This window comes from Cebus imitator, unplaced genomic scaffold (genome assembly GCF_001604975.1).
Source record: "Cebus imitator isolate Cc_AM_T3 unplaced genomic scaffold, Cebus_imitator-1.0 Scaffold83, whole genome shotgun sequence".
Lineage (NCBI taxonomy): Eukaryota > Metazoa > Chordata > Mammalia > Primates > Cebidae > Cebus > Cebus imitator.
Genome location: NW_016107398.1, coordinates 6326841 through 6346672, shown reverse-complemented (window position 1 = coordinate 6346672; position 19832 = coordinate 6326841). Strand labels below are relative to the sequence as shown.

The window sequence follows — 19832 nt, the reverse complement described above, 5'->3', positions numbered from 1 at the left end:
TTGGTGGTGGTGTCTTCTTGCCCTTGTTAAGGCCAAGATGGTTGATGAAGAGACCCCTCTGGAAGCTGTTAGGGCCTCTATGGAAGCCTGAGTGAGAAGGGAGGCGGTTTACCTGGTCCTGCAGAACCAGGAGCAGCCATAAGCCAGAGTTGTTTCTCCTTTCTTCCGAGGGCTCGGCTCAGCCGGAGAGAGTAAATGGGTGGTGATGGCTTTGTTCATTGGATAAGGCTTCTGAGGTTCAACAGGGATGTGGGGTGAGCTGCGGCAACATTTCTAGATCTAGTTTTTGCTAAACAAGTGAACTTTGGGGGAATTGCTTGCCCAGAGCTGGGTTCAGGTTCTCCTGGTAATGAGTGCCCAGTTCAGAGGTTGCTGCTCTCCAGGACCTTTCAGTTTCCAGACAGCTCCAGGACTGGCAGTCAAGAAGGCTCCAATAGCATCAAGTTAGCTCTGCTCAGACTGGGGACCGAACACCAGCCTGAACTTGTTTGACCTTGGAAGAACAAGGAATTATGGCCAGGACGCAGCTCAGCCTTGGTTTTCCTGTCTGGCTGACAGGAAATACTGCTGTTCCTAGACCCAGAGAGGACGTCAAGTCAAATCAGTTCTTGGATTTTTCATGATCTTTAGAATAGTGAAGAGCACTGTGGCTCCTATCAATTGTGCGTTAAATCCATAATATCTTTTTTTGTTTCATGGGAGCTGGCAGATGGGTTATGTATAAGAGGCAATTTGAAACATGATCAAGCCTCCAAAGGCTATGATTACATTAAGGAAAAGGAAGATGCTGGGAAAGCAAGATCCCATTTACTAAAGGCACTTCTTTTCAAGATAGAGGAAAGAGACTGCAATAGGAAGAAATGGGAATGAGAATCAGTTTATTGCAGAAAGCCCTCAAGGTTAACATGCTTTTCTCCTCTTTTTCCTTGCCCCTAACTATATCTCTTTGTATATCTGGGCTTAAGTATACAGTTGATTTGCTTAGTATTGGTGTTAGAACCAAGCTGTGGGTGAAGCCGTGTTGATACAGAGATGGAAGGCATGTGAAGCTGGCACCCAGTAGGCAGGTAGCAAATAAGAAGGGGCAGTTGAGCCAGCGTGAGGACAAGTGGTGTCCCTGAGAGCCAGTCCCTGGCTCTGGTATATTGGCTGGACAAGGGGTTGAGTTTAGGCTTCTCTAGATTTCAGTAAACCAGCTAGAAGACAAGGGACACAGTGGCTAGCTGGCTGGTTCACCTGGGAAAATCCGAACCACCCAATTGGCATGCTGAGCGGACTTTGGCACAGGGTGGAGGTACCACTGGAAGCAGCTTCCTGGATGGGAACACAGGGGAGCTCCACCTGGAGACTGTGCTCAGCTGAAAGGGACAAATCAAAGTCACAGCCAAGTCCCTTCTGGTATGTGTGTCTAGGAAGCGAGTATGAGTATCCCTTCAGGATATCAAAGTCTGACCACAGCTTACTCTCTCACCGTGATGGTAATCTTTGGTTTATTTTGACATTACTCTGGACACTGACTTACACAAAGCCAGATAAGCTGTAGATCTGCGTGGTCACTGTGGCAGGTGGCTTCACTGAGGGGCCTGTTAAGCTTTATATTTCCCTACCTTTACAGTTGCCCCAAGTGCAAGGGTGTTTAAAATGGCCCAGTTTTTAAAGTTCTTGATATGTTAACCCCATTGTAAAACTTCTACAATTTCTTAGGTAAAGACTACCTAAGCTCACAGAGCTGTCATCTTAGCTGGGACAGGTTTAAAAAACAAGACTGAGTAGACAATAGGAGCCCGAGCCCTGAACTGTGACTGAAGTAAGCAGAATTCTGTTTCTGTTAATATCATGTGTGTTTTATGCTTGGCCTCTGAAATCAGACTGGCTGGGTTCACAATCCTGTCTCCACCACTTGGTGGCTGTGTTACTTCTCCCAGCCTCAGCGTCTTTATCTGTAAAATGAGGATAATAATAGCACTAGCCTCATAAGGTGGTTATGAGGATTAAATGAGATAATGCTTACACTGTGCTTAACCTCAGGACCGAGTGAGCACTGAGGTGCCTGCTGCCATTATCTACACAAAGCTTGTGACCGGGACCGATTCAGCCAGGGGGAAAAGGCCAGCTCCCGACACCTTCCCTAAAGCGGTTCCCTAAAGGGTTGACTTCTTGGTATGTCACAAATGCTTCCCACTCCTCACAGATGTGCCCCATCCTGACCAGGCACAGTGACCAAAGAGAGCAAGGTGACACCAAGACTGGACTCATGAACTCTTCAAGACTGAAGTGGCCCCGTGGGTACATTAGATCTGGTGTCAACCTGAGCGAGGCTCTGACCATTCCCTCCCACCACAATGCAATGGCATCTCTCAGCTTTGGACACTATTGGAGGCTCAGGCAGAACTGCCCAGAAGCCCCAAGTGGTGGTACTCAAAGTGGGATCCTTGGATTGTGCCCATGGCTGCTTGTTAAAGGGATCCCTCTGATCTAAAGTGTGCCGTGGCCCTAACAAGCTCTTTCAGATGGTCCTCGTGTCACTCAGTTTGACTTCCCAAAGTAATATAACCTGGGAACCAAAAGGATGCTGTTGGGGAAGTTAGGCACAGCTGAGCTGAATTAGCAAAGTGGCTCTGAGGTCAGGATGAAGGTGTGGGAAGCGGGCTTTTTAAATAGTTCAGGCCTTAGGATTGGCTTGATGAGTTTGCGTGCTCCCAGTGGGGCTCTGATACTTTTGGGAGCTGGCTGAGCTACCAAGTTTTTAAACTTGAGAAGGAAGAGAGCTGAGCACTGCCTCCACCACCCGCTTTTGAAGCCCCAAGAAGAGGTAATGACATGGGGCAGCACTCATTTCTATAGCACGCACTGGCTGGCCTCTGGTCCCCAGGCAGGTTTTATAATCCAGCCAGAGCAAGGCTCTCTCTCAGGCCTGGCCACCAGGCTGCATTCTCAAAAGCCTCTGGGAACATGAAACTAGAGCATTCTTTTGTTCAAAACTGTTTTTGTTTCCTGAAGAGGAAGCCTCAGGTAGGGAGAAAGAGTTTGCCAATGTCTACACTCCTAGATAGCTAATGGAGAATTTCCTTCAGCAGCTAACTCATAACATCCCCAGAGTTTGCTTGGAAAGGGAATAAATAAAAATATTTTCTAGTTACTTTCTCAGGGAGAAAACCAATTGGCCAAATACCCCATTTTTGAACAGTTTGGCTAAGCCAGGCTTAACTGTAGGTAGGACTGTGTGACCACACCAGGGAGGCCCATGCGTGGGTTTTGGAGGCTCTCCTGCTGAACCCTCATCGCCCTGCTGGTAAGTGTTGTCGTTGCGGTGTTTCGTTGGGGTCGGTGTGTGAAAGGAGCCTAAGGAGCTTCTGAATGATTGCCAGAGTGGGTAGGGCCATGGCCCCTGAGCCCACCTGTCTGGACTGCCATGCCAGGCACAGCCCTTACCTCTGGGGTAACATTGCTCTGGCTTTCTGAGCCATAACGTGAGGACAGTAATAGTACCAAGTGCCATTGTGAGGCTTAAAGGAGTGTGAAAAGCCCATGAATTGTTCCTGGCATTTAGTAGTCAGTAAATGTTGGCAATTCTTAGGTCTGTCTGCCATCATATGTCCTGGATAGTGCAGCCATTTTTGAGTTTTGTTAAAATGTGGAGTCAGACCAGACGTGGTCCTAGCACTTTGGGAGGCCAAGGCGGGCAGATCACTTGAGGTCAGGAGTTCTAGACCAGCCTGGTCAAGGTGGTAAAAACCCTGTCTCTACTAAAAATACAAAAAAAGCCGGGCGGGGTGGCTCATGCCTATGGTCCCAGCTACTTGAGAGATGGAGGCAGGAGAATCGCTTGAACCCAGGAGGCGGAGGTTGCAGTGAGCCAAGATTATGCCACTGCACTCCAGCCTGGGTGACACAGCAAGACTCCGTCCCAAAGGAAAAAAAAAGTAGAGTGAATAAACTCTCCTTTTCTCTGATGTAATAAGAGTTAACTGTATTAAAATCCTTAAAAGAAAGGGGAGGTAAATGTATATTGAATGCTAAAAGGCAGTAACAAATTTGCATGTTTTCTGAAAGAACCTGAGCAAGACCACAAATCTGTTACCTTTTGGAGAAAAAAATAGAGTTGGGGAATGAAATACACCCTTGCAAACTGGCTCAGAGCCATTAACCATTAACATACTGGTGACTTTGCCCCGTTCTTCATGCCAGTTTCAGTTTGTTTCTGCAGTGCTGGGTGGCAGACACTGCCAGGCGCAGATCCTGCGAGTGCGTCGTGTTCCTGCCCGGTGTCTCTTGCCCGGGGCTGGTTATGATAGTGGTCAAGCCATCGTTTTTCAGCCTTCCCCTTCAGGGGTCCCTTGAGCAGAGTCTGCCTGGTGGGTGAGGTGGGGCAGATGAGCCTCATGACTGGGCCACGGACCCGCGTGCTCTAGCTCACTCTGGCTCTGCGTGCACGTACACACAACACACCCAGCAGGATGGGCGTGTCTAAAAGAATGCCGAGCAGGTGGCCTTGGACAATTCACAACCAGCCAAGCAGGTCCCCTCCTGCGCCCTGTGCTAGATGCCAGCTGCCCCAGCAGGCCTGTTATGACTGCCAGGCCCCATTTAGGATTGTTTTCCTCTGATGTCCTTTGCAGGGTGGGGCTCTTGTATACCCTCAGCCTGCTCTGGGCAAAATTACATAGCATGGTCTGGGCTATTAATTTTTTCCAGTAAATTAAAGGTTAGAGAAGAAGAAAAAGAATCAAGGGTCCAATATTAAGAAAGCTGAGCCCGAACCTTCTACTCTAGTTCTGAACTAGGTGAGGGATTAAGTCTCCTGCCAAGAAAAACAAGCCTGACAGCCTGTAGGCCGATAGAGAGGGGCGTGCCTTCTCTCAGCCTACTCCTGCAGGGACCCAGGAGTAGGGAATAAGCCATGCAAAGTCTGATTCAAAAAATAACCCAATGGACATGCAGAGCCCACACCCCCAGTCACTCATCCCGCGTCCAGCTGGCAGCCTGGCTGCCCGTGGCACCCATGCACAGTGCTTGAGAGCTTCACTGTTTATCTCCCAGTGCCCTCAATAGCTCTAGGGTGGCAGGGGCAGATCTTGGGCTAAAGGACAGTGGTCAACGGCTTTGGGCCAAAAGGCCACAGCAAGGCCAGCCAGCTGAGATGAGGACTGTCATGTCCACAGAGAATACCTACTGCAGCAAGACTGGAGGAGACTTTGGAGAGGAGGGACCCTGTTTCCAACAAGTTGGCCATGTTTCCCTCCCAGGACCCTCTGTGTAGAGAGTGGTGGTGAGCAGGTATTTCCAACTGGGAGACCCCAAAGGATCAGCGGCTGCTCTGTGTGCTTGCTACTGGGCCCCTAACACTGTGCCTGGCTTGTGGTGGGTACTCTTCAAATATTGTGTGCAGATGGCGCGTGTACCAGTGGACTCCAGCCTCGAGATGCTCCTTTATCTCTGTGCCCTCGATAGGGTGGTTCCAGGGTTGCCTCTGCATGAGTTCAACCCTCAGGTATTTGAGCAGCACCTAGCCTCAGCCCAGCACGGTGCTGGCTACTGGGACAATCTAGGCAGCTTATAAAGCCTGGGCCTTGCCTTCAAGAAGCTTAGTGTAGTTAGAAAAGAGGCTTAGGCATTTAGCACAAGTGTCACGTCTGGGCTCTGAATGCAAAGGAATTCAGGAGGTGGGGCCCTCAGTGAGAAGTGTTTGACACTATGGGAGGGGCAGTGCCAGCAGGTCATCGCTTCTTAAGCTCTTGATGGGCTCTCCATCCTGCCCACAAAAGCCCAGCCTTGGGCTCCCCATCTAGCCATTCAGAGAGGCTGGGGGAGGCTGTGGGTGAAGGGAGGGTGGGTCAGAGCCTCCCACTCTGCACAGCTTGGGTCACCATTCTTATTCTACCACATTCACTGGTCCCTTGGTATCCAGGCTGATGGCAACCACTGCTCCGGAGAGGGAGGGGAGGGACTGAGGGGATGGAGCCTAGCAAGGAGCATGGACACCCAGCACTTGTGTCATATCATCACCATCTGCCTGACAGGGCTACCTCACCATTCAGCACACCTGGGAGCAGTCCCCTTGCAGCCCTTCCCCCTTGAGAGAGCTGTGACACTGAGCCCTGCCCTGGGTCTGGTAGCTGAATGCCCAGGCTCCCCTTGCCTTCTTTGTCCCATCATCCCAGGCCATCATGGGTACAGGAGGTGGCAATGAAGTCTTACACTCAGGGTAACCAACATGCAATACTTATGGAGAGGGTGCAGTGTGATCAAGGGTTGGATGAACAGTATACTGAACCCAAACGTACCCATTACACAGTGTGAATGATTATCAACATGCAGTACTTGTTGAAAGAAAAGGAATGATAAAAATCCACTACTATTGAAAGTAAGAAAGTGTGGAGTATGTTAGACACAGGAGCCAACTGAGAAAGCTCCCAAAGGTCAAAACTGCAACAATTTAAGCAACAAAATAAATAGCATTGAAACATAATAAGTATAAAATAAATATTTGAGTCCATAGTGATAAATGATTGAATACATAAATTGAGAATAAACTTCTCCCATGTAGAATTCCAGAGATCATTTATGTAGGTGCTCTGCCTTCAAGGATGTGGAGCATAACTCCCCACTTCTTTTGGGTTGTTTTTTTTTTGTTTTTTTTTTTTGAGACAGAGTCTGGATCTGTCACCCAGGCTGGAGTGCAGTGGTGTGATCTCGGCTCACTGTATCCTCCACCTCCCAGGTTTAAGTGATTCTTTTGCCTCAGCTTCTTGAGTAGCTGAGATTACAGGTGTGTGCCACCACGTCCAGCTTATTTTTGTATTTTTGGTAGCGATGGGGTTTCATCATGTTGGCCAGCCTAATCTCAAACTCCTGACCTCAAGTGATCCACCCACCTTGGCCTCCCAAAGTTCTAGGATTACAGGTGTGAGCCAGCTCCCTACTTCTGAAGTGTGAACTGCATATAGTAACTACCTTCTAAAGGATACATTCAGGAAAGGGAGAAAAGGTAACCTTATGGAGGAACCCGACAAACTCCCTCAGCCAGATGATGAAGGGTAACACCAGCTAACACCAGCATAAACATGTATGTACCCTTGATGGGTGATGAGAATGGTACTTCACCTCTGTGGCCTTCCTACAAAAAACTGTAGTGCATGGCCTGGGCACGGTGGCTCATGCCTGTAATCATAGGACTTTGGGAGGCCAAGATAGGAGGATCACTTAAGCCTAGCAGTTCAAGACCAGCCTGGGCAACATAGCAAGAGCCTGCCTCTACAAAAAAAAAAAAAAAAAAAATTAATTAGCTGCACATGGTGGTGTGTGCCGTGGTTCCAGCTACTCGGGAAGCTGACGAGGAGGACTGCTTGAGCCCAGGAGGTTGAGGCTGCAGTGAGCTATGATCCACTGTACTCTAGCCTGGGCGACAGAGCAAGACAATGTCTCTTGAAAAAAACAACAAAAAATAACCCCATCTAGTCATGAGGATAACATCAAACAAATCCCACCTGAGGGATGTTCTACAAAATACCTGGCCGTACTCTTCAAAACTGTCAAAGTCATCAAAAACAAGAAAAGAATGAGAAACTGTCACAACCAAGAGGAGTCTAAGGACACATGAGACATGACAACTCAGTGTAACGTAGTGTCCTGGATGGGATCCTTGGACAGCAAAAGGCCATTAGGTAAAACCTAGGGGAATTCAAATAAGGTATGGACTTTTGTTAGTAATGTAACAAAATTGGTTCATTCATTATGACAAATTCCTATTAGTGGAAGATGTTAATAATAGGGAAAACTGACTAATGGGTCTGTGGGAACTCTATGTACTATCTTTGCAATTTTTCTGTCAATCTCAAACTACTCTGAAACATTTATTTTTTAAAATGCTTTAAAAAAAAAAATTAAAGACAGGGTCTTGCTCTGTCACCCAGGCTGGAGTGCAGTGGCACAATCATGGCTCACTGCAGCCTTGACCTCCCAGACTCACATGACCCCCCATCTCAGTCTCCCAAATAGCTGTAACCACAGGTGTGTCCCACCACACCTAATTTTTTTTATTTTTTTATTTTTGTAGAGAGAGAGTTTGGCTGTGTCCCTCAGGCTGGTCTCAAACCCCTGAATTCAAATGATCTTCCAGCCTCAGCCTCCCAAATTGTTGAGATTACAGGCATGAGCCATCACACCTGACCTAAAAATGCATTATTCTTGTTTTTATTTTGAGAGTGCTGTATTTCTTCATGGGCTGGGCTAGTGATGAGTGCCCTGTCCCTGCCCTGCCTGGTTTTATTCTTGGATGTGCCAGAGAAGCAGGAGGGAGGAATGTGAGGCCACGTGGCCCCAGATCTGCAGTAGGTGGTAAACAGAGGCAAGGCGGGTTACTGCAGAGAAGTAAGAGGATGTGCAGGAACCGATTAGATGTACCTGGGCCAGGTTGGAGAAAGCTGGCTGCTGTCTGGCTCTGGTCAGCTCCCGGGAAGATGGACTCATCACGGCCTCACTGAGCCACATAGCATCACACTCTACTGGTGTGGCATGTACCTGGTGTAGCAAGTATCACTATGCCACACACTTGGTGGCAAGTGGAGACTTCATCAGAATGGTGAGGGGCCTACCCTGCTATTTGCTGTCACCATCCTCGACCTAGTGACAGATGGGAGCTGGCATTCAGGGCCTCAGTCATCCAGCCTAGAGGTAAACCAAGCATGTTTCACCACTGCCTGCCATTCCCGGAGACCTCTCACCTTCCTTCAGAGGCCTGAGGTGATAGAATAGCATGGGCTTTGGAGGCAGGAGATTTGGGCCTGGGCCTGGGCCCCGGCCCCACCCCCACCACTTGACGGCTGGGAAACCTTGGGTGATTCACTTAAGCTCTCCAACCTGTTTCTCCAGTTGTAGAAGGCAGATAATACACTTGTTTCACTCACAAGGTGAGTCAAGGATCCAATGAGAGGCGGTAGACCAGGAGGGGCTATCTTAAGGGTTATTGTTTGAGTAGATGAGGCAAGAGTGGTCAGCACTTTTAAAGCAACAGGTAAGGCCTTGGTCTTGGAGCTAATTGGTGGTAGAGTTTTGTATATATTCAGGCCACATAATGTTTTGGTCAACAACAGATTACATGTACAACAGTGGTCCCATGAGATCATAATACTGTATTTTTACTGTACCTTTTCCATGTTAGATTCATAAATACCACTGTGTTCCAGTTGCCTACAGTATCTAGTATGGTGACAAGCTGCACAGGTTTGTAGCCTAGGAACTACTGGCTACCCCATATGGCCTAGGCGTGCGATAGGCTCTGCCGTCTGGGTCTGTGTACGTGCACTCCATGATGTTCACACTACGACGAGATCACCTGACAATGCTTTTCTTGTCATTAAGTGATATGACTGTAATAGGTTGCTTTCAGTTGCAGGTAATAGTAAGTCCAACTCACAATGGCTTATATAACTGAAAACCCAGAGGCCACATGGGCCTCGGGAGCCATGTGATCAGGGCCATGTTTCTCAGTCTCTCAGAGCATCTTTGTATGCTGCCTTCCTTCTAGGTAGAAAAGTGGTTATAAGACACCCAGGCCACACATTCCACCATCCCCTAATAGGAACGAGCTGCTTTTCTCCCTGTCATACAGCATCCATGACATCTCTTTCTTTAGGTCACATGCTTTTGCTCTGACTTGATCACTGGGGCAAGGATGCTGACTGGCTTAGGCCTGAGTTACTCCCAACCTGAACAAATTACTGGGGCAAAGACAGAGAAATTAGAATGATTGGCTTAGGCTGGGTATGACAGCTCACGCCTGTAATCCCAGCACTTTGGAAGGCTGAGGTGAGCGGACCACGAGGTCAATAGATCAGGACCATCCTGGTCAACATGATGAAACCCCATCTCTACTGAAAAAAAAAAAAAAATAGCTGGGGATTGTGGCACACACCTGTAATCCCAGCTACTTGGGAGGGTGAGGCAGGAGGATCACTTGAACCTGGGAGGTGGAGGTTGCAGTGAGCCGAGATTGCATGGCTGCACTCCAGCCTGTTGACAGAGCAAGACTCCCACCTCTAAATAGATAGACGAGCAGATGGACAGACGGACGGACGGACGGACAGACAGACAGACAGATTGGCTTAGCCAATCAGGGCCTGGGCCTGGAGGTATGAGGACACCAAGCCCAGGCAAACCTTTTGGCTGCCATAGGTAGGGAAGAGTCACGTGGATGCTAACAATGTCTCTACAGGCTTCTGTCCCAGTAATAACCCACTGTTTGACAGCAATGGCTGTTTGCCTCTCTAGTATCCATTTACCTCTTTGGCAACAAACCTAATTTGCATTTGGGGCTTCATTCCTTCTCAAAAACTACATGCTTCTGATGAAGCCTCATTTCCCTCTCATGGGAGAGGCATGTGACCAAGACTTCAGCCAACTGGTGGACTGTATTCTCCAGGCCACCAGACTGCTTCTTGGAAAGGCACTTGGTTTGATTAAAGCCAGTGAAACACAATGACACTTGCTGGGAAGGAAGGCTGGGGCAGCACCAGGTGGGCTTGTCTGCTAACTTCACCCCAAGAGGATGTAGGATCTGGAGCTATTGGTACTCTAACCCATAGAGGACCTGAGATTGAAGCTAATGTAGAGATGGAGGGAGGGTGAGGAACCGAACGGCCAGCCAAATTCCTCGACTTTGCAATTCAGAGTCAACAGATAGTCTCTTTGCTTTAAAAGCCAATTTGGGCCAAGTTTTCTACCAGTTGCAATGGTATCTTATATTATACTCTCCTTCCTATTCAAAGGCAGTAAATACCACCAAGCAGTGCACGTGGGTGACTAGAATGCTTGGTCCAAGCCTTACTGACAAAGAATATATTTGTCACCTGACACTATTATTATATGAAAAGTATCCCAGTCATGAAAGATACAAAAGAATGCTTAGTAATACCAAGAAGGGAGAGCAATTTAGAACTATTGGTTACTGGTATTGTTATCTCATGGGGTTTCCCCTGTTTACCCATGAGCTCTTTATGCTCTGCCTCCAGTAGGGTCTGGCAGGCTTCCCAACTTATCTGGTATTCAAGGTGGGTCTGAGATGGAGTCTACGGGTGAAACTGGGGCCCATCTGGATACAGTGCTCTGTATTAGTTTTGTGTTTATTGATGGGATAAAGTCTTTATTTGGGGTAAGCCACCTTGAATGCTACATAAATGTCGTCTACTCAAGGATTCACATACTCTCCGAAGGCACGGTGGCTCACACCTGTAATCTCAGCACTTTCGGAGGCTGAGGTGGGAGGATCGCTTGAGCCCAGGAGTTTCAAGACCAGCTTGCGCAACATGGTGAAACCCTATTTCTACAAAAAATACAAGAATTAGCTAGTCGTGGTGGTATGTACCTGTGGTCCTAGCTACTTGGGAGGCTAAGGCAGGAGGATCTTCTAAGCCCAGGAGGTCAAGGCTGCAGTGAGTCATGATTGTGCCACTGCACTCCAGGCTGGGTGCATCTGAGCAAGATCCTGTCTCAAATGAATAAACAAATCTCTAGGACTCACCCTGAGGGCTGTCAGGAAACCCTCTTGAAAAGGATGTCTCATTGCTAGTGTAAACTCTCCTGAAATAACCCTCTCTCTTCTCTACCCAGACTAACTTTACCTACCCTTCGGGGCCCAGCTCAGATCCCTCCTTGGTAAAACGCCAGTTCAGACTGAAGCAGTCCGTTCTGTTAACCACATTATTATTAATCACACAATACCTTGAGGCTTCTGGTGCTGAGAGGATTTTGCCTTTTGTTATAGTGATGGAATATGTTGCCTTGCAGTGCAAACCTTTGTTAACAGGGCAAAAACAGCACAGGGGGCAGGAATTACATTCCTGGATGCGCATTTTGCTTATTTATGTGGATTTGGGCATCTTCTAAGGACACCATCTTCTGGAGGGTCAGGCCACAGGACATCCATGTTCTTGGCCTCCCTTGGGAGAGGGTCTTTTGCCAGAGGAAGGGAAAACCAAGCGACCAGAGTTCCAGTCTGTCCCTGTGACAGCCCCTGCCTCTGGCCAGGACATCCACCCACCCTTGCTGAATCAGCTTGCTCTCGGGCTACTGGGCACAGTCCTGTCTGTTGGAGATAGACCATGAAATGCAGTGTGTGGAGGGCTGGGACAAAGCACATTGAATTACCCCAGGGAGCTTGGAAAACAACTCTTCCCACTCTGTTAGGGCCATGGCTTCCTCTACTGGAGGAGACAGAATGTGAGGATGGAACTCGGGTCGTTCTTTGTTACCATCGATATGAATAGTCTGGAATCCCGCACATAGGAGACTGACCATCCCATGAGCAACTCAATAGCTCCTACCATTGGGCATTTTCTTGATACAGATCACAAATAAGAGAAATCATAGAAAATGTTATTCTTTTATTATTTCAAGGAGGTAATAGCCCAATAGGTCAAAGCAAAAGGGAATTAGAGGCAGCACATGGCCAGGCTTTTCTAGGAGCCTCATTGCTGCATCTCTGAGCTCCTGTCTGCCCACAGCCCACAGCTGCTTACATGAAAGCCAGGTCAGTGGACAGATGACCCAACTCAACACCCCACTGACTGAGAAGGGGCTCAATGTGCAGCACAGCGGAGGCACAGCCAGGACTCAGCACGCTGGGCGGCAACCCCTGCTGCCGCCACCAGCTCCCAAGGCTAGTGCCTTAGTGGCAGCGAGCCTGTCTAGCACTTGATTTTATTCCTGTGAGCCTAGAGTGAGCAGGACGTGAATAAATCCTGAGTCATAAATTAAGGTGAAAGACTTAGTAGTGTTAATACTCTGGGTAAGAAAAGACAACACTGTCTTGGAGAAGAGTGGGCTTGGAGTCTGGTGGAAGAAAGAGAAACCCACAGAATGGCCTCAGCCTGCAGGCACTGCCTTGAGGCCAGCAGAGGGGGTTTCACGGCACATGATGGGGAGGAGTGAGGTGGGTGGGCACTGGAGGGCTGCTTCCTATGGCACGTTGAACTCAAGGTTCCTTTTCTACTCATAATTATTTCCCAAGTCTAAGTCGCCACACCTGGGGCTGAAGCAAGTCTTACCTGTGCACCAAGCGTGGACTTGGACCCTGGAGAGATGCAAGGCTCAGTTCTCCAGTGTTGAAGGGGAGGGACTCCTAACCGAAGGAGACCTTTCTCCCCCCATCTCCAGCTCCTTTCCCTTGCAAATGAGCAGGGTGGGAGTCAAGACGCAGAGGCACCTCCTGGTGCAACCCCACCACAGTCTTCCAGAGAACTCATCTTGGTGGGACCCAAAGCCCAGCCTGGAGCAGACTTATTCCACCCATGGGAGGGCACCCAGTCTGGTGACTGAATGGTGGCGTGCAAGTGGGAGTCAGCAGTGGCACTGGATGCCATAACGCTCAGATGCCATTCATCTCTGTGTGATCATCCTGGCTGGAGAGCTGGTAGGGAGGGGCTGCTTCCTCCCAGCGTGCACTGTTCAACCACACCACATGGGCTGACAAATTTTTGGTTTGACAGGTGTGGAAAGAATTTTTAAAACCAGCCACTGTGTTCTCCAAACGCAGAGCCATTGGTTTTGTTTTGTTTGTGTTTGACAAGAAACGACAAAGAGAACCACAGCTCCAATGTGGCTAAGGCTTGTGTAGCACGGGACGTATTATGTATCAAAACGTATAAACCTTGTCTGACTGGGGAGATGAGTGAGCACAGAGCTGCAGGGACCCAGGTCGTCTAGTCACTTGCAGGCTCTGCCGATGTCTCATCCTTAAGCTCCTCAAAACCTGGGACTGGCTTCTGCAGGAAGTATGTAGTGGCCTGGATCACCTTGTCTGGTCCGATGTTGTACACTGGGTGAGTGGGCTGCTGCAAGGGGAAGAACAGGGGCTAGTGAATCATCCTGGTGGTCTTTGAAAACATACACCTCCTTTGCCCCATGAAAGGCACTTCTAAGAATTTAGTATAAGGAATCAGATACACACAAAGATTTATCACACAAAGCCCAAAGGTTCAAAATGGCCTATTTGCTAAAATGATCTAGTACATGAGACACAGGGTAATATACAGCCATTATAAACATGCATTTAAATATTTAATGATATAGGCAAATGTTTATAACCTATTGAGAAAATAGTATGTACAATACTATTTCAAATGTTTATGAAGTTTTGCTCTGTTGCCCAGGCTGGAGCGTAATGGCGTGATCTGGGCTCACTGCAATCTCTGCCTCCCGAGCTCAAGCAATTCTCCTGCCTCAGCCTCCCCAGTAGCTGGGATTACAGGTGTGAGCCACCATGCCTGGCTAATTTTTGTATTTTTAGTAGAGACAAGGTTTCACCATGTTGGCCAGGCTGTTCTCAAACTCATGACCTCAGGTAATCCACCTGCCTCAACCTCCCAAAGTGCTAGGATTATAGGCGTGACCCACCGTGCCTGGCTTTAAACTTTTTAAAAAGTGTATTCGTACCTGTGATGTATATATAGGCAAAAATCGTACCCATATCAAAATATTAATAGTGATGATTGTTTTAATTTTCTTATATTTTATGTATCCCAATTATGAAAATAATAAACATGTATTTGCATTTATAATCAAGAAAAAAAGGGCCGGGCACAGTGGCTCATGCCTGTAATTGCGGCAATTTGGGAGGCCAAGGCAGATGGATCACTGAGGTCAGGAGATCAAGATCAGCCAGGCCAACACGGTGAAACTCCATCTCTACAAAAATACAAAATTTAGCCGGGCATGATGGGGGGTGCCTGTAATCCCAGCTACGCAAGAGGTTGAGGCAGGAGAATTACTTGAACCTGAGAAGTAGAAGTTGCAATGAGCCCAAAAAAAAAAAAAAGGACCACAACCCTATTATGTAGTAAGGCTGTCAGGTCATATTTAAATTCTACGATGTTGTTCTAGTACATCACAGAAACCCAAAGAAATTTTGGATTTGACACAGGGCATAATCCTAGGCCAATATTCAGGATTCTCGCACTGTGGGAGAATGAAGAAGGGGATATGACTGCAGGAGAGATGAGCGTTTTGAGAGAATACTATGAGCAACTTCATGCTAAAACATACCAAACTTCAGATAAACAATTTTTTCTTTCCCCCGTGGGATGTTGATGAATTTTTTTTTTTTTTTAGATAAACAATTTTTAAAAACCACAAAAACTGTCCAAATTGACTTAAGGAATTTTTAAAGGCCTATATGAAGAAATAATTGCTTACTCTGCCACCCCCACATCTCCCAAAAGATACCAGATCTAGCTGGTTTCTCAAGCAAGTAGTATCAAACCTATAAAGAAACAGATAATCTCTGACTCATACAAACATTTTAAGAGACTGGAAAAAAAAGGAGGGGGGATAGGTGCAACGACTCACGCCTATAATCCCAGCACTTTGGGTGGCTGAGGTAGGAGGATAGCTTGAGGCTAAGAGTTCAAGACCAGCCTAGGCAACATAGCAAAACCCTGTCTATTAAAAATTTAAAAATTAACAGGTTCTAGTGGTGTGCACCTGTAGTCCCTGCTACTTGGGAGGCTAAGGCAGGAGGATAGCTTGAGCCAGGAGTTCCAGGCTGTAGTGAGCTATGATCACACCACTGCGCTCCGGCAGAGTGAGAGACAGAGTAAGACCCTGTCTCTAAAAAAGAAAAAGAAAAAAAGGTTGGCAGGGCAGGAAGCTACCCATCTAACTTTATGAGGCTATGGTATTATCCTGAAACACAGGAAAAGGACAAGGCAGTAAAATTTTAGATCAATCTTTCTTATAAACACACATGCAAACAAATGCTAAATAAGAGTACTAGGCAAACATACTGGCAAACTGAATCCAGCAGTGTACTGAACGAACACACAGACACAGACATACTCTCTCTGCTATGACCAAGAAGGGCTTAACCTGGGAATATAACCTTATATTAATATTCTATTAACCTTATATCCTAAATAATAAACAGAATCTTCTTTAATATATGTTTTATTAATACTCTATTAAGCTTATATAAGGTTAATAGAATATTAATAAAACATGAATAATAATCAGATGTGGAGAAAGCATTCAATACAATTTAACACTACCTTATTGACTGAAACAAAAACAACCTAGCAAATTAGGAATAGAAGTAAATATCATTAACTTAATATAAAGTAATTATCACAACCCTATAGTAAATGTCATACTTAATGGTCAGATTATAAAAAGCCTTCCCATTACAATCAGGAGCAAGACAGGAATGCCCTCTATTATTACCTTTAGTCAGCATTATGTGGCAATCTTAGCCAATAATACAAGGCAAGAAAAATAAAACAGAAAATCCAACAGAGTCTACAGACAAACTTAAAACTATTAAGAGTTCAGCAAGGTGGCTGGATGCAAGATTTACAAATATCATTAGCATTTCTATATACTAGTAAGTTATAAAACAGAAAAAAAAAAGATTCCAGCCACAAGAGACATAAAAACTGTAAATTACTTAGGCAAAAAAAAAAAAAAAAAAAAAAAAAAAAGCTAGTCCTTTATGGAAAAAATTATAAAAGACCATTGAAAGATATTAAAGAAAAATTACGCTCATAATTGGAAGGCTACATATTGAAGTCAGTTCTCTTTCTATTCCTGGGAAGACAGGAAGGAAAAGTCTGTTCTCTCCTATTAATCTAAAATGTAGTGCAATTCCAACAAAAATCCTATTAGAACTTGATCCTACAATTCACAGGAAAAAGCAAAAGGCAAAGAATAGCCAAGACAATTTTGAAGAAAAACAAGGCAGACAGGACTTGCCTGTTTTCAGACTTCCTTAAAAGAGTGCAGATAGGCAAACAGACCAAAGGAACAGAATACAGAGTCCAGAAACAGGGCCCCTTCATGTATGGAAACTTGAGGGTGTGGTACACGAGACACATATCGGCAGGACAGTGGTAGACTTCAGCAAATGGTGCTGAGCAACTGGTTATCCATATGGAAAAAAGATAACATTATATCCAACCCTCACCACACACATAAACGAAATCCAAGAGAATTAAAAATCTAGATCAAAAAAGCAAGCTTCAGACTATTTAGAAATTACACGTAATGACTTGCTGCAGTGCCTTGCTCATTACCTTTATAGCACGCATCACAATTTGTAACTTGTTTAATGTGTGCCTCCTTTTGTCTGCTTCCCTCAAAAAATGGCAGAGATTTCTTAAGTAAATCATCTACCCTCCCCTCAAAACAAACCCCTCAACGACAGAAAAGACAAATAGATTTGACTACTCCAAAATCAAAATACTAAAATACTTTTGTGGGGGAGGGGGGTTGGGGGCAGGGTCTCACTCCATCTCCCAGACAGGAGTGCAGTGGTGCAAACAGAGCTCACTGCAGCCCTGACCAGCTGTGCTCAAGCAATTCTCCCACCTCAGCCTCCCAAAGTGCTTGGTTTACAGGTCCGAACCACATCTGGCCTAAAATCTTCTCTTTAATAAAAAGACACTAAAAACAATGCTATGGTTTAGATGTGGGTTATTCGTCCCCACAAAAATTAATGTTGAAATCTGATCCCCAGGGTGGCGACGTTGGGAGGTGGGGCTATGGAAGGTGTATGGGTTCGAGGGGTGGATCCCTCAGGAGTACCTTCGTGCTGTTCTTGCAGTAGTGAGTGAGCTCTCACTCTTGCTCTGGAGAGTCTGGATTACTTCTCGAGAGAATGGATTAGTTCCTGCAAGGGTAGGCTGTTGTAAAGCTAGGATGCCCTCAGGCTCTCCTCTCTTCGAATGGGTTGGCTTCCCCTTTTGACTTCCACCACTTTGTGATGCAGCACAGCCCTTGCCAGAAGGCACAGCCATGCCCTTGAACTTCTCAGCCTACAGAACCATGAGCTAAATAAATCTCCTTTCTTTATATATTACCTAGTCTTGGGTATTCTTTTATAACAACACAAAACAGTCACGAAATGAGAAGACAAGTCACAAGCTGGAAGATATTCACTATACACATGTAACTGACAAAAGATTGGTATGAAGTATACAGAGAACTACAAATACTTAAGGGAAAACAAGTTATCCATCAGTAAGAAAATGAGCACAGGATATGAACTGGCAGACAATTCACAGAAGACAACACAAATGGCCAACAAACTTTTGAAAAGATTCTCAACCTTACTAGTAATAGGGAAAATGTAAAATCAAACAAATACCATTTCACATCCAACAAATTGGCAAAAAAGAAAAAGTATGACTGTGTTCATCTTAACGATGTTGTCAGCATAAAATAACACAACCACACTGGGGAGCAGTTGAGAGCTATCAAAGATGACAATGTGGCCTGGTGCAGTGGCTCCTGCCTGTCATCCCAGCACTTTGGGAGGCCAAGGCGGGTAGATCACGAGGTCAGGATATTGAGACCATTCTGGCTAACACAGTGAAACCTGATCTCTATTAAAAATTAGCCGGGCGTGGTGGCACGTGCCTGTAGTCCCAGCTACTCGGGAGGGTGAGGCAGGAGAATCACTTGAACTCAGGGGGCAGAGGTTGCAGTGAGCCAAGATCATGCCACTGTACTCCACCCTGGGTGACAGAGTGAGACTTTGTCTCTAAATAATTTTTAAAAAGAAACAAAAAGGAAGGTTAAACGACACAGATTAGAAAATAAGGCAGTGACCTAAATGGCAGCAGCAGGCCATGTTTACACTGGTGGAATTCAGGCTTAGTAAGAGTGGGGAACCGCACACACACATTCACAGCAGTCTGCATGGGCCCTGTGATTTGATCACTGGGGACAGTCTCCATTGGATTCACGTCTCAGGCTCAGAGCGCCTCCTGCCAGGCTGTCCTCGGCTGGCTTGCCCTCACAAGGCTATTGTTTTTTGAGGAAAGCAGACAAATACACATTAGACAACGCATCAGCAACCGAGTAAAGTGCTACAAAGAGTATGAACAAGGCACTGAAGCAGAGCATTCTGGGGATGTCATTCTCTGAAGAGATGGCATCTAAGCTGAACCTCTGGGGGAGATGCGGCAGGTTGTATAGCCAGTGCCACACAGCTGCAGTGCCATCATGAGCCTGCTGGGACCCACAGCCTCAGGGTGATGCATAATTGCGGCCTCCTTGAGAGGAAGCTAATACCAGCAGTAGGCTAGGTCCTCAGCCCTGGGATAAAGGCACAACAGCTCTGTGACAGATCAGACTGCTCATCTGGAACCCTGAGCTTGCCCAAAGGTACATCTCCTCTACAGTCACATCCTCACTGACAGCTGCAAGGCTCCAAGAGCGGGGGACCACAAGCTTCTGCCTGTCCACACAGAAAATGCAGAACCAGTTCTGCTCACTTGGAAAGGCTTTGTCCACGAGGTCCCTGTGGAGAAGGGGTGTGAAGCCCTGCACCCGCCTTACCAGAGCGTTTTCAGGCACACCCAGGACCACATCATGTAACATGGCTCCGCTGCCGAAGTGCTGGGCTATGGACAGGCCGCTCAGGCAGTAGCAGGTGTGGTAGAAATCACGCGACCTGTAAGGACAGGCAGCTCTGAGCAGGCGCTCCTCTGCCCCGCACACATCTACACATGCAGCCACACTAATCAGAGACTGCTGGTGCAATCACATGTCCCCACTTGTCCTCCATGTGGCTAGAGGAGACATGGTTTTCTCCACAGTGATATTTAAAACCCCATAGGCTGGGCACAGTGGCTTACACCCATAATCCCAGGACGTAGGAGGCTCAGGCAAGACAATAGTTTGAGGCCAGGAGCTCAAAACCAGCCTGGGCAACGTAGGGAGACCCTGTCTCCACAAAAAAAATTAAAAATTAGCTAGACGTGGTGGCACATGCCTGTAGTTCCGGCTACTTGGGAGGGTGAAGCAGGAGGATCACCTGAGCCCGAGGTGAAGGCTGTAGT

At 46.8% G+C, this 19832-nt stretch overlaps 1 protein-coding gene across 1 annotated transcript in view; it reads right to left on the bottom strand.

Moving 5' to 3' along the window:
- Nucleotides 1-12363: 12363 nt before the first annotated feature.
- Nucleotides 12364-19832, bottom strand: part of FNTB (farnesyltransferase, CAAX box, beta) — a 76624-nt gene continuing 69155 nt past the window's right edge. Inside the window, exons 10-11 of the mRNA XM_017533836.2 lie at nucleotides 19330-19444; nucleotides 12364-13829 (exon numbers count right to left, since the gene is read on the bottom strand). Of these exons, the coding sequence (XP_017389325.1) occupies nucleotides 13698-13829; nucleotides 19330-19444 (247 nt within the window). The 3' untranslated portion in view covers nucleotides 12364-13697. The remainder of the gene's footprint in view (nucleotides 13830-19329; nucleotides 19445-19832) is intronic.